Below are 15,524 nucleotides of genomic sequence, written 5' to 3' on the forward strand. Positions count from 1 at the left end.
TTAGACTTGAAATTAGATGAAGGTTTCTAACCATCGGAGGAGTGAAGTTCTGGAACAGCCTTCCAAGGGGAGCAGTGGAGGCAAAGGACATATCTGGCTTCAAGACTATGCTTGATAAGTTTATGGAGGGGATGATATAATGGGATAGCCTAATTTTGGCAATTAATTGATCTTTGACTATTAGCGGAACATATGCCCAGTGGCCTGTGATGCGATGGGATCCGAGTTACTAGAGAGAATTCTTTCCTGGGTGTCTGGCTGGTGAGTCTTGCCCACATGCTCAGGGTTTAGCTGATCACAATGTTTGGGGTCAGGAAGGAATTTTCATCCAGGGTAGCGTCTGTTACAGCTATCCCCTATTCCATTTTGTTTCTTACAGCTGTCCCCAGAGTCCATTTTGTTTTCTGTTCTCTTGTGGCCGCCCTTCCCTGGCTGTTAAGTTGTTTACCAGGGCCACTTCCCTTCTCAAAGGGAGGGCCCCTTAAGTTGTTTAACAAGAGCCATTGCCCTTCTCAAAGGGATGGCCACTTGTGCTGCATGCTAAGTGGGACCACTGCCCTGTTCAAAGGGTTAGTCCTGTTATCACCTCGTTGAGCCTGGGCTTGGTGTAGGGTAGGCAATGTCCAGAGCTGCAAGACCTAATGTGTTTTTAAGATCCTGGGCATGAGTCATAGGCCTCATGTGCTCTTGAGTCACCTATTGCACAGGACTATGTCCAGGCATGTCTCTGGGCTTACCTTCAGTTTTTTCCCTGTGCTCCCTCCCCTGTGACAGAGGGAGCCTATCAGGATTACTGGCGGGAAACTGCCCAAGTTTGCCTTTAAAACCAGACATTTTTGAAATACACCTCAGAAAGGTTCCTGCATTGCTGCCTGGTCTGATCAGCCAGGGGTTTTGGGGGGGTCCTTTCTCCGCTCTCGTTTTATTTTTGAGCGTACCCCCCCCATGAAGAACGAATTGCTACCTGAGAGATCTCCTAATTATTGAGACTGTACCGAGCCCTCCTTGCCTCTTCTGATGTTGCTGCTGCTTCTGCCTTTGCTGCTGCCTTGGGGACTGGTAAGAATCCCTCTGTAAAACTTTCTATACTTTTATTTTATTATTTTAGCTGCTGGCTCTGTTTCCCCAGCACACAGACTCAAGCTAAACCTTGGTCTGTGTCTTAAAACCTCTCTTAAACTCCAGGGCTCTTTGCCGCTAAAAATAAGTTTGTGCCGCTGCTAAGCTCTGCTCCTGTGGGCTTTGCCTTGAGGCTCTCTGCTTTCAGCTGTATCCACCGCTGTAGCCAGCATCCCTTGGCTTCCTTGGGAGCTGGGTCCTGGACACATACCACTCTGCCCTCTGTAACCTCCCCATAGCATAAGGTGCACCGTAGGTCTTCTTTTTTTTAGTTTAATAAGTCATAGTTTGTTAAGATTGTAGAGCTTGTAAGTTTCAACTGCCTTGTTATAGTTTACTGTTTTGTTGCTCCGTATAGTTGCTTGTTATAGCTTTGCTTAGAATTGTGATATTTGTCGTTTTGCCTAGTCGTTGGTTAAGATAGATAAGGTTTTTTGCTGCTTAAATTCGCCTTCCTGCTGTCCCGATCTCTCCCTGAACTTTCCCATGTCTATTTTTCCCCTGCTCCAATCTCTCCCTCTGTGTGCTCCTCTGTGTCTCCCTGTTATAATCCTTTGCTGCTTTTCACCTGCATCTGCATCACCCTCCGAACTTCCCAACTCCTTGCTGCTTCCCCCCCCGCGTCTGCATCACCCTCCGAACTTCCCAAACCCCTTGCTGCTTCTCCCCCTGTGAAACTTCCCTAACCCTTTGCTGTTTTTTTTACCTTTGTTTTTGGTGTCCGCTTGTTGCTTAAACCTCTCTCTAGCCCTTCTTTACACTTCTCCGCTGCCCCTCCCCTACCGAAGATCTCACTGCTTCCAGCCGCTCGTCTGCATACCACTAATCACTCACCCCCCCTCCTGTTTCTTGACCCAGCCTTTATATTGATATTGTATTGTTGTACTGTAACTCACATTTTACTTGTAATTATAACACCCCATTGGTTGCCTCCACTTTTCTGATATACTTTGTATTTACATTGATGCCACAGTGTTACATTGTGTATCTAGCTATTAACTCATATAGAAGCTACCATTTTATTTTGCATTTCTTTTGGGTACGCTTTGCATTTCCACACTGTATCTAGAGTTGCTTATTGACTGTACTGTATCCCATTGTGCTGAACCCCACTTCCTGTAGCCCACTATTAGAACTCCCTACACTGTTCAATAAGAAGAACCCTCCCCATCGTTGTCTATTGTAAACACCCTATACACCCCATCCCATCGTATTTCATTATTAAATTCCCACCACTTCTTTTTTTTCCTTTAATAAAGAAATTAATTGGAACCCCAGCTGTGTGGTAATTGCTTCCCAAGATCCCATATACCTGCAGGCAGGGACAGGTAGATTGGTAGAGGACCTGATTTTTTTTTGCCTTCCTCTGCAGCATCGGTCACGGGTCATTTGCTGGAGGATTCTCTGCACCTTGAAGTCTTTAAACCATGATTTGAGGACTTCAATAGCTCAGACATAGGGCAGGAGTTTGTTCTGGGAGTGGGTGGGCAGTGAGTTCCACCATTGTGGCCCCACAGCTATGACAACTTAGTCTACTGCAGAGGCGAGCCTTTCCTTCCTTGTCAACAGGCTGTTTTTTCTTGTGGAACAAAGCCACCAGGTCAAGTCACTGTCATGGAGGGACTGGATCTCTCTCTCTCTCTCTCTCTCTCAGCTGGGGTCAGCACCATGCAGTGCTTTGAAAAGAGTCAGTACAACCACATTTAACTCAACTTGGGTCAATAGGGAGCCAGTGCAGGCAGCACCATTTTGGGGAGATGTGTTCCTGGTAACCTAGCCACCCCTCTCCACTGAATCGAAAACAAATTACTCATCTTTACAATTTAGCCTTTTATGTCTTCACCTTGCCCTGTCTGTCAACTGTAGTACACTATCAAGATGTCAACCTCTGCCTCTACTCTGCCGACCATGCCAGCTTTCATTACCCATTAGTCCATAATATTTTCAGGCTTTCTCCCTTGCTGTCCCCTACGCTAGGGAGGATCATGTCATAACTCCATTACTCCTTTGCAATAGCCTTCTTCAGATCCCTCCTTAAAACTCACCTCTGCTGTGAATCCTGCAAAACACTTGACAATGGTTGGGCAGCTGGTGCACATGACTCCTGCTTACTGACTTCTGCCCATTAGACTAAACACAATAATTTACTAGTTAGTGCAACACGTGGTGGTGAGTTTGTGAGGTGGGAACTGGTACTGACCAATCTCAATTCATTCTGGGACCACCAACATCCTATTAGCGGGGAATCCCTAGCACTAGGCTGTTGGGTTTCAGGATTGTTAGACTGGGTTCTTTTCCTTGCTCTGGGAGAAGTCTACGCTCTGCTGGTTAGAGACAGCAGAGCCATTGCAACAACCCTCCTGCTTGGGTTGTCTTCAGTAGAACTGGTTTGAAAATGTTCAACAAACATTCCTCAATACCTTTGGGGAGAGGAAGAGAGAGATATCTCTCATCCAGAATAGCTAATAACCCTATGGTTAGTATCAGAGGGGTAGCCGTGTTAGTCTGGATCTATAAAAGCAGCAAAGAATCCTGTGGCACCTTATAGACTAACAGACGTTTTGGAGCATGAGCTTTCGTGGGTGAATATGCATCTGAAGAAGTGGGTATTCACCCACGAAAGCTCATGCTCCAAAATGTCTGTTAGTCTATAAGGTGCCACAGGATTCTTTGCTGCCTATGGTTAGTGTTTTTCTCTCTGTTGGAGCTATTCCACTTTGTGCAAATCTTAAGTATTCATTGGGCCAGAGAGAGCAAGACTGATTCTGTAATTGGATAGTTAGGACACTGACCTGAAATGTGAGAGACCAGGGTCAGATCTGTTTCCTGCCTGATTTGGCCAGCGCTGATCTGCAGGGATTGGTCCTGGGCTCTCAACCTCAACACATAAGCATCTGTCACTTGATTTAAAGGACCACTCCCATGAGTACAGAAGCTATTAGAGATCTGCGAACTGCTCGCTCTGTGGTCTAGTCCAGAGGTGGGCAAACTACGGCCCGTGGGCCACATCCGGCCTGCGGGACCATCCTGCCCGGCCCCTGAGCTCCTGGCTGGGGACACTAGACCTCAGCCCCTCCTTCAGTGTCCCCCCTTCCCTGCAGCCTCAGCGCGCTGCAAGCGCTCTGGCCTGCCACTCCTGCTGGGCAGTGCAGTGGTGTGGTTGCAGGTTCTTGCTGCTCTGAGCAGCATGATAAGGGAGCAGGGGATTAGATAAGGGGTAGGGGGTTCCAGGGGGAAGTCAGGGGACAGGGAGCACGGGGCAGTTAGATGGGGTGGAGGTTTTGGGGGGGCAGTCAGGGGACTGGGAACAGGGAGGGTTGGAAAGGCTTGGGAGTCACAGGGGGCCTGTCAGGGGGCGGGAGTGTAGATAGGGGTTGGGGCAGTCAGGAGACAGGGAGCGGGGGGGTTGGATAGGGGGTGGGGTCCCAGGGGGGCGGTTCGGGATGGAGTGGTCAGGGGACAAGGAGTGGGGGGGTTGGATGGGTCGGGGTTCTGAGGGGGGTGGAAAGTGGGATGGGGCAGATAGGGGGCAGGGGACAGGCTGTTTGGGGAGGCACAGCCTTCCTATCTGGCCCTCCATACAGTTTCGCAACCCTGATGTGGCCCTCCGGACAAATAGTTTGCCCACCCCTAATCTAGTCACTAGACAGGAACAAAGAGCCACTCTGTCTGAATGTATTGATATTTTGGCTTTTTTCACCTTATAGGCTGGGTGGCAAAATGGATGAGCCTTAGATCCATGCTATTCGAGGCCTGGGTTCTGTCCTCGGCTCTGTTGATGTGAACTTGCCAATCTCTCTGTTAGCTGTAAAATGGGTGAGTGATAGTTATATCTCCCCTAAGGCAGGGTTTTGAGGCTTATGTTAATAAGGATGTAAAAGGCAGAGCAATATCAAGAGCAGCCAAGAAAACAGCTGGGATGAGAACTCACAGGCTTTTAGCTGGTACCTCAATGCACTGTCTGTTAAGCTACTCGCTATTGTGGCATCTTCCCTCACCCAGAAAAACAAAAACAAAAACTCCACACTCCCTGCATGACGTTGCACTGGTTATGTGGAAACGTGACAGTCTTGCAAGATGTGCGCTACATGGTAGGTAGGGTTAGGATTGTTTTTGGAGACCTGCCGAGCAGTTGTTAACACCGACACTCAGACACCACCAATTACTGAATGCACCTTTTTTTTTTTGTGGTTAAAATCCAATTATACTTATAGTAAGAAGCTACTGAAATATTTTTCAGATCCTACGTAAAATTGATTTTTTTTAAATGATGATTTTAGTTTTATCTACATGCAGCAAATTGTGGTGAAGAGTTCTAGCGAAAACAATTGTTCTTTGTTATTCTAAAGAGCTGCAGCATAGTTTGGTGGTGACAACACCTGTCTTCTGGTTGCAGCTAGGGCTGGTTGAAACTCAGAATTTTGTGGGAAATTTCAAGTTTTGGTTTTGTTCCAAATTTTATTTTAATAACAGCGAACTGTTCAAACACACTGCCTTCTACACACAACCGCAAGGTAAAACTACATGCTGATATTCAGTTGAGGCCTGATCAACACACAGTTTTAGTACTGCTATAACTATTTTGGTTAGGAGACAAATTTTTACCAAAATGTTCTGACCAGTACAATCCCTAGGGTGGATCAGTTTTACTACTATAAAGGTGCCTTAGTTGTACCCCGGGGATGTGGAAGCTAGTTTTGTTTCCTAGTGATTTCCTCATCATGGAAGGTCTCAGTGAGCAGCTCTCAACCTTCTTTGTACAATTGTTGACACAAAGCAGGTTTCCCTCCCCTGCTCTTTTGCTTCACCCCATTCATATCTGTACACAAAACAGTATAGCAAACATTTCAGTCATTGAGAGGACAGAGCAGACCAAACAATCATGATTTTTTTTTAAAAAGGAAGGTAATTTTTTTCGGTAGTGTGATATCTGTATCATTAGCTTACAGTAACAGTAGAATTGCTCTCAGGTGGGTCATTCAGCCAATTAGTAGTTATCAAGACATAGGGAAAGCAACATTTAATCTGTTAAAGAAACTACAGATTTTTCAGCTCAGATAATACTTACTGATGTAGCCACTTTTGTCGTCTTGGGAGTTCTTCCTCACGGTCTTCTAAACTAAATGTACAGTCATATATACAAAGTGACTCCAGACTACGACAATGCTTTACACAGAATGAAAGAGCCCTTTGATCCATCTGGGTAAATTTATTTTGATTTAACTTCAGTACAGTGAAGTGATCCAATGCATTAACGGCAAAATCTTCTTCATACATCTCATACACACAGTGAAACAAGTCAAGCTGATAACTTTGATAAATCCCCTCATGAACACAGGGCAAGGTTAAATCTGTTTGTTGGTTTGCTTGAACCCACTTCAGTAAATCTGCCTTAATTTTAGGTGAAAGTTTACACCCAAATTTTTCTTTCAGGTCCTTCATTCTTTCTTCATTTAATAGCCCAAACAGGAATCGCACTGTTAACATTAAATAATTTTTAGAGTTTCCATAGCTTTCTAACAACGTTTTCACATCTTTCTTGGGAATCCCTGAATCTGTTGTTTCATCTTCCTCCAGGACATATAACAAAGCTGCAAAAAACTCCTGAAAGCTTAAGTGAATGAAGCTGTAGAGACATTCACAGTCAGTTTCTTTTTGAAAAATATTCTCATTCAAAAAGAGGGGGAGAGAGTTCTCTTGATCTAAGCCAAACTTCTTGATTTCTTCTTCCTCAAACAGTATCTTTTGTTTCCAAATTCCATCAGCAGCCAAGGAGCAAAGTCCCCTCAGATTTCCATATAAGTGTTGCTTCGTATTGTTGCTGAGAGGCTTAACTAAACTGGAAAGGTAGAGCATATACACTCCAGTGACTGTTTTTGAAGTTTGTGTGAGATTCTCACCTTTTTCAAGCTGTTGTTTCAGAACTGTGCAGATGATCCAACATACGAAGGGGACAAAGCACATGGTGAAAAGAATTTCATTTGCTTTCACAAATCGTAAAGCTTGTCTTGCTTGGTTTTCATTTCCAAAGAACTTGTGGAAATATTCCTCCCGCTCAGCTTCGGAAAACCCCAGGATCTCTGCATAACGTGAGCATTCCAAACATTGCTCGAGTTTCTCCAGAGCAGCTGGTCTTGTAGTGATCATCAGGTAGGATTCAGGAACAACTGTTCTCCTAAATAAACTGCTCAGGAGGATTTCCATTGGCTTCTTCTCCCAGGGATCAGTGCACAGATTATCTTTAGGCTGATCAAAGGAAAATCTCAGTTCATCAAACCCATCTATTATGAACAGGAGTTTTTCTGGATTCACCAGAATGTGGTTAACTGGTGCATTTGTATTAAGCCAACTTTTAAAAATCATGTCAGCCACACTTCCCTTCTCATTAAGAAGGTTCATTTCCCTGCAGTTGATGTAGAAAACATAATCAAACTTTTTCTTATAGAGTTCCCCGGCTGCCCAATCGTACATGATCTTTCTTGCAGTCATTGTTTTCCCAATCCCAGCAGCTCCTAGCAGCACAACGACTTGTGGAGTTTGTCCATCTTTATCAGGTTTATAGAGGTTGGCCAGTGTAATTGCAGAACTAGCTCGTTCAGTCATGACTTCTGCATGTCTCCATCCTACAGCCATTATTTCATGTTCTCTCTCCTTTGCCTGACGAGGTCTGTCTACAATAGTGAGGTTTGTGTATCTTCTGTTTAGAATCATATTGTCACCAAAACGACTGTTCATATCTTTTATTAGCTTGTATTTCTTTTTAATATCTTCTTTATACTTCTTCTTGTAGCCTGTATCAGCAACATGAGACATTAGAAATATTGAACTGAAAGTACAGAAGACAGACAGACTAATCTCTTAAAATAGTTCTATTGTAATAACAATAATGGTTCTTCACATAAATAATGAAACCTTCTTCAAAAAGGATTCCGAAATCACTTAACTATGGGTGAGATCCTGCAGCCCTTATTCAGATACGGCCACCCCACTGAAATTATTCATTTGAGTAAAGACTGTAGGCATCACTTCATCCCCAGCCACCTCTCTGATGAAACCCGGCTACTGTTTGACAGTGCACAGGAACACTACACAACAAGGTAGGTCAACAGTGGAAGAGAATATCATATGCAGTTGAAACAATACTGGGAATGTAGGTGGAAAGAATGTAACTTCATAAACTAGAATTTGCGAGGACACATGGGTTTACAAAAGAGAGCGTCACAGGATCTTTAATTACTACAATTGAGTACCTCCAGTTACCTTCCTCACTTAAGAGATGGTGCCCCTACAACAGAGTGTCCTCCAGCACGAGGCACGTACATTTGCTCAATACTGACTCAGAGGGACACTTTGCACACGTCTTTATTGGAAGTTGCCCAAGGTAATAAAAGTCTCACTCAGCCCATTATATAAAATTGTTTGTAAAACAACTGATACAAACTGGATTATTTAAGCTAGAAAAGCTGTATTGAGGGGTCTGCAAGGCTCCTGGTAAAGTCATAGGTTGGCATGACAATGAGCCGAGAGATTCTAGAAATAGGAAAAATATTTATAATTGAAATCACCAAAGGATTTTGATCGGTTCGTTGTAATGGCATGAGGCTGCCGCCCCATTTTGTACACAGTTTTTCAAACGGTCGCTAAATGGAACAGAAGAACATGTGAAACGGAAGAAGCGAACGTCCCCATCATGGCTGCAATTCCATGACACAAAGAGTAGAAAGATAGACAAATTGCTTAGGATGAGAACAAAAGGATTGCACAAAGATGTAGGGACAAAATCAGAAAGGCTAAGGGACAAAATGAGTTACACCTAGTGAAGGACATAGAAAGCAATAAAAGACTCTATAAATACAACAGGAGCAAGAGAAAGACAAAGAAAAGCACAGGTCCACTGCTTAGCAGGGAAGGAGATCTAATAATGGATGATACCTAGACTGAGGCGTTTAATGCCTATTTTGCTTCAGTGTTCACTAAATATGTTAATTGTGACCAGATGCTAACACAATTCTTATTAACAACAAGAGGGAAAACCCAAAAGCAGAATAGGGAGAGAGCAGGGTAAAGACTACTTAGATAAGTTAGATGCATTCAAGTCAGCAGGGCCTAAAAATTCACCCTAGGATACTTAAGGAACTAGATGAAGCAATCTCTGAATCACTATCTCTGAAAACTCATAGAGGATGGATGAGGTCCCAGTAGGCTGGAGGAGGGCAAATATCTTTTTAATGATAAAACAAAGACAGCCTGGGGAATTATAGACCATATAAACTCTTCATTTTTGTTTCACAGCAATAGTTCTGTGAACATATCCAACCAAGTAAGCAGGAACCGCCGTAGTTAGGTAACTTCCTGGGTAGCCATCACATACCTTTTGCTGACAACTGTGATGGGTTATGACTCTGATGAAACTCTGAAAGGGAAATTACACAGTGAAAGAATGCAGAGTGTATTTCAATGCAAGTGTGTTTCTATTCTGGACAGAGGCAGCAAGCGACAGAATGATGCAATTGCATCCTGTGTTAATGAAGTAATCACCAAGGAGAGCACTGCTACCAGCCATCAATGTATGAAGTTCAGTTTGGGGAATACTGTGAAGGGAGCTCAGTTTCTCGGACCTTCCCCTGCCTGGTTCCACTGATGACTAGTCTGCACTTTACATGACGAGCTGGCCACGTAGTCAGAGAAACACAGAACAACTGGTACTGGGACAAACAGTCAATTCAGGAGCATCTGTGGGGAGAGGGAATCCCTCACAAACACTCATGTTCCGACACAGATTAGGTGAAACAACTAAAGGGTCCATGCTAAGGAGAATTCTGAACTCATTCAGGGATGGGCTAGGTGGCTCAGGAGAGCCTTTAAAATGTAGAGATCTAAGACAGACACTGAGGACAGCCAGAGGGAATTTGTTCATTTGGGATAACTACCACTTGGGGCCTCCTCCCCAACAACCCCAAGCTTTTCACTAGATTCACTTATTGATAGAATGCTGACTGGATTAAACGTTGCATAGGCAACCAGAAATGTCTGCATAATATTGCCACTCCTTTTGCCAAGCATCTGTGACTAATTTAGGGGAACAACGAACCCTTTCCCCACCCCTCAGTAATTATTATATTATTACTGAGTTATGGTAGGATCTAGAGCCTCAGTCAGGGGCCCATTGTACTAGGTCCTGTGCACACACAAAACATGAACGTCCCAGCCTGACAGAGCTCACAGTCTAAACCAAGTAACTGCCTCCTGCATTGTGCTCTGGAGGCTGCCAAACTCTCCCCTTAGGGGACTGTCCAGGGCAGTGAATTCCAAAGGCCTCTAGGGAGAGCTCCACTGCCAGCCCTGGAGCTTCCATCCCAGGAACCCTGGGCAGAACCAGTCCAGCTGGGCTCCACTGGCACTGTAGGATGCAAGGAAATGAAACAGGAATGACTGTAACAGGGTTGAGTTTAGCTCCATGACTGAGCACAAGGAATCTAACACTGCTCCACTAAAGACTGGCTCCCCACTGGCACTGGCTATTACACTCCTGTGGGACACTGCAAAGCAGCCTGGAGCCTCTGGATCTGCAGCTGTCCAGGCTTACTGGCTCCTTGGCTGTTTGTACTGCACTGAATTTGTTTCTTGCATTAAAAGATAGTCTTGGAGATAATAAAGATCCTGTACGGAACCCCAGGAATGTCTCATGTTGTCAACCAGCTGTTTGGGGATAACATACTCTGCTGTGACCAGTTACCAGTTACAGATGTTCAATTCTCTGTCCCAGCTCTGGCACAGGTTAGAGCAGCCTAGGGGCTGGTCTTACTTGCACTAGTTGCTAATGGTCACCAAGGAATGATCCCCCAGCTAGGGATGCATTCCAGCTACTCATCCTCCCCACCTCCCCCTGTCCATGGCACTCCCTCTGCACCGCTCTGTTGGCTCTACACCCACTGGGGACTCCCCCACACTGGGGATTTCCTCAGAAGGAGAGTTACAGGCTGTCTCTGCTCCTTTTGTGCCAGCTGAGTGGTGAAAGGGGAGTGGAGTAGGTGAGAAAATCTGAGCCACTCTGGGCATCTCTGCTCTGAGTCCCCCTGGCTTCCTGCTCCGATTCAGAATTTGTCATTCCTGCCATCAGCCTGTTTCTCCTTCTGCTCCTGCCACTGCTGCCCTGGGGGAGATTCTTGGAGCAGACTCCCAGGTTTTACAGTAACTTTATGTCTCTTACCTTTCTCTCTTTCTTCTTTGAGTTTTGCAGCAGAATCTCGGAGGTTGATCTGAGTGAAAATCTCTATGGTTGCATCTACTGCAGCGTCTCCACTATAGAATTCCATCAGAAGGTTCTTCGTATCTATCCTGTCGGCATTCTCCAGCCGACCTCGGGGGATGGTACCTTTCCCCTCAAAGTCAGAATGTGATAGTTTGTCTTTAAATCTTTTCAAGTCTTCCTGAGAAAGGTTGTCGAGGGCTTGTAAAAGCAAGTCACTGATTCTGCTGCTTTGGTTTCCCATCACTGGGCATCAAGAGAGAAGCTAAAATGCAATGTGAAGTCTTGGTGTTAATCATTAATTGGATCATTAATAACAACAATTATTCCCATGTAGAGGAAAGAAGTAAGCTAATGGTGGGAGAAAGTCACTGGGGCTTATAACTCCTCAGTATTTCTCTCTCACAAATGATTCTTTGTGCCTGTTTCCACATCTGTAAAACGGAGATAATCCTACTGATCTAACTCACTGGGTGAAGTGCAGTTTAGCTAATGTCTGTAAAGCCAAGAGAGGTTTTAGGAAGGTAGGGGCTATACTAATAGTATTTTTCAGCCAACTGGATTTGAAAATAGAGGTGGGACACCCTAATTTAATTAACATTTCAAAAATATAAACCCAGAAAATACAGTCCTGGAATATCAGGCCCTGAATCCTGAGATTCAGAGTTAGCTTGTGAGAACCTCAGGGTATTTTGGATATCAGAGCAAGATGAGGTGGAGCAGTGGTAACTTCTGACATACGGTGTGTCCAGTGGTGAGATGGAGCCGGTTCGCATGAACCGGTTGTTAAATTTAGAAGCTGGTTTAGAACCGGTTGTTAAAGGGGTGGGCAAACTCTGGGCTGCGGGCCACATTCGGCCAGTGGGAATATCGCCTGAGCTCCAGGCTGGGGAGGCTCCCCCAGTCCCTCCCCAGCCTTCCCTCATCTTGCACAGCCCGGCGCCGGTGCTCTGGACCACTACTGGGCAGCCCTGCAGCTCCTGCTGCTTTGAGCAGCATGGTAAGGGGGTGGGGCTGTGAGCTGCAGCGCGCCACGCGTCATCCATACACGCTGCCCTGAGCAGCATGGTAAGGGGGCTGGGACTGGGAGGATAAGGGGTAGGGAGCGGTTGAAGGGGGCCGAGGTTTGGGGGGGCAGTCAGGGGATGAGGAATAGGGGGGGTTGGGTAAGTGTGGGAGTTCTGGAGGTCTGTCGGGGTGGTGGTGGATGGGGTCAGACAGAGGTGAAAGTAAGCTGGTATGCCCCGATACGGCGTAGTGGCAAGAGCTGGTGCACCATACCAAGGCGGACCGGCTTCCCCAGGTGGCAATTTAAATTTAAATTACCACCAGAGCCCTGCTGCTGGAGCCCCGGGGTAGCAGCAGCGGGGCTTTGGGGGCTATTTAAAGGGCCACGGCTCCCACTGCCTCTACTGCCCTGGGCCCTTTAAATAGCTGCCAGAGCCCCGCCACTGCTACCCCAGGGTTCCAGGGCTATTTAAAGGGCCAGACAGTAGAAGCAGGAGAGTTCTGGGCTCTTTAAATAGCCCCCAGAGTCCTGGAGTAGTGGTGGAACTCTGGGGGCTATTTAAAGGACCCCGGGCTCCAGCTGCCTCTACGGCCCCGACCCTTTAAATAGCCCCCAGAGCCCTGCTGCTGGAGCCCTGGGGTAGCAGCGGCAGCTGGGGGCTCTGGCAGTGGTTTAAAGGGCCCAGGGTGGTAGCGGCGGCTAAGCCCTGGGCCCTTTAAAATGCTGCCAGAGCCCCCGGCTGCTGCTGCTACCCCAGCAGGGGAGGGGAGGACACTTACTGGTACATGGCGGGCTGGGGTTAGCTCTGACCCCCCATCTCTGCCCCTTCCATCCAAGGCCTCACCCCTTCTGAGGGCCAGAACTGGCCCCAACCCAGCCCCATACCGGTAAGTCCCTATTTCTAATTTCACCCCTGGGGTCGGGCAGTCAGGGGACAGGGAGCGGGGCAAGTTGGATAGGGGGTGGGACCTTGGGGAGCAGTTAGGATGGAGGGTCTTGGGCTTGTACTCATTGGGCAGTGCTTAATAACTGGTTCCCTACCGAGTCGTCTTCGGCACTTTGGCGGTGCGTCGCTCACTCGCTCCGGGTCCTCAGAGGCACTGAAGTTCTGCCAAAAACCCGGAGCAAGTGAGAACCTGCTGCCAAAGTGCCACTGAAGACCTGATAGGGAACTGGTTGTTAACATTCTGGCAGCTCAACACTGGGTGCATCTACACAGCAACTGCGAGGTGTCAGTCCCAGCTTGGACAGACAGACAGATGTGAGCGTCAGCTCTGCTTGAACTAGGGCCTAAAAACACCAGTGTGGCGGCGGCAACACAGGCTAGATGCCCAAGTAAAATCCCACCCAACCCCCTGCATACATACCCAGGTGGCTAGCTCAAGCCATCACCCATGTTGCTACTTTGAGGCGGGAGCACAAACACAGCTCATGCACATGTCTACCTGCATTGGAAATGCACTCAGTTGCTGTGTAAACATACCCATGGGCCCCAGTCTGACAGGTCTCACCACCCACATGTACAAACTACAACTAGCTCAGATTAAAGTTAACCCATCTCAAGAGAAAATGCAGAAAGTGATGGACTTACTGTTAGTCAGAATGCTCTCACCAACATCATCTGATAGCCCTGGTTTGATCTGTTTCTCTCCATCTTCTTTGTGTTCAAACACAGATAGATAGATAGATAGATAGATATAAACCCTAGGAAGAGGAACAGGAAACTGTTTGCTCAAAGTTTATTGTGCAATACAAAGAAAATAAACATCTCCAGCTAAAACTGATCTTCAGCACTTTCTGAATTTCTCTAACAACCCTCATACCACAGCAAGTATGATTTAAAGCCTTCTTAGTCCATGTATGTATACTGTGTTGGTTTTTATTTCTTTTATTGACTTTTAGATTCACCCCTTTGGCTTCAGCAACTTGTTTCTCTGAATAGTGAGGTCATGAACTCCACAGACATGGTCACCACTTTTCCCTTCCCACGCACTCCATGTTGGGAGAAAATATCGTAGCAAGTTTTAACCAAGACAAGCCAAGTATAATAGCGAGCAGCAGACAGAATGGGGACTGGACTTTGCATCATCTTGATACATAAATAGCAGTGATATCAGCAGGAGCTGAGGCTTACATCCTATTCGAGGGTAGGGGGAAGAATCACTATCTTTAATATTTAAAAAAATCATGAAAACAGAACTTTTGACAAAAATGAAGTCAGCAGAATTGGATTTGCATGGACCACAAATATCATAAGCGTCAAAAGTGAGCTTGGAAAGCTTTATAAGTCTCTCATATAGTTACTCAGAAGGAAATTGCTGCTTGTTAAATGGAAGAAGGGAGGACATATTTCTGATACATCCATGTGAAATTCTTAATCTCTGTCGTCTTTCTGGGGCAATTCTCTTTGAGATCAAATAAGCAGCAACTCTGAGCTCCCATGATAGGAAATGCCAGAGTTAAGGATGCCCATGGGACAAGAGTTCAGCCCCCTTGTGCATGTGCACCATGATACAATCTTTGATGTCACTTGATCACATCTCATTTTTCCCCCAGTCACTGTCTGGACAGCTAGTCAGGATCCTTTTTATCCTGCTGACCCAATGTGTGGCCCCAGGCCTCATTCGGCACAAACCACTGAATAGAAAATTATTCATTTTCCTCCTGAGTGTTCTGATAGGGGGTTGCAACCTAAGTTCCCTCTAAGATGCATGGCCATGCAGCTGCCTATTAAGCCCCAGGCAGGGGCTCAGGGCTGCGACAGGGAGAGATGCTTCTCCCTCAGCATGGATCAGCTCCAGACTTGCCGAGGCCGGGGAAGAGGATCCCCTCCCTTGGCCTGGCCTTTCTGGAGCTACCATGGTGGGGAAGAGGCACCTATCCCCTGGCCCCAAGCTAGTGTGATGAAAGAGGACTGGGGGAAGTCCTGTCTCCCCACTGCAACCCTGAGACAGCCTGCACCCCAAATCCCTCATCCCTGGCCCCATCCCTGAGCCCGCACCCCAACCCTCTGCCCTAGCCTGGAGCCTCCTCCCGCACCCCAAGCCCCTCATCCCAAGCACACCCCATAGCCATCACCCCTAGCCAGATCCCTCACTCCCCACGCCTCAACACCCTGCCCCAGCCCTGAGCCTTTTCCCGCACCCC

General features: G+C 46.5%; 1 protein-coding gene across 2 annotated transcripts in view; it reads right to left on the reverse strand.

Moving 5' to 3' along the window:
- Positions 1-14,178, reverse strand: part of LOC115650590 (NACHT, LRR and PYD domains-containing protein 3-like) — a 64,618-nt gene extending 50,440 nt beyond the window's left edge. For both annotated transcript variants that reach the window (XM_030560774.1, XM_030560773.1), the window contains exons 1-4: positions 13,969-14,178; positions 11,330-11,633; positions 9,491-9,532; positions 6,188-7,910 (exon numbers count right to left, since the gene is read on the reverse strand). In XM_030560774.1, coding sequence (XP_030416634.1) covers positions 6,188-7,910; positions 9,491-9,532; positions 11,330-11,612 — 2,048 coding nt within the window. In that variant the 5' untranslated portion in view covers positions 11,613-11,633; positions 13,969-14,178. The remainder of the gene's footprint in view (positions 1-6,187; positions 7,911-9,490; positions 9,533-11,329; positions 11,634-13,968) is intronic.
- Positions 14,179-15,524: the final 1,346 nt, after the last annotated feature.

Source organism: Gopherus evgoodei, chromosome 4 (genome assembly GCF_007399415.2).
Source record: "Gopherus evgoodei ecotype Sinaloan lineage chromosome 4, rGopEvg1_v1.p, whole genome shotgun sequence".
NCBI lineage: Eukaryota > Metazoa > Chordata > Testudines > Testudinidae > Gopherus > Gopherus evgoodei.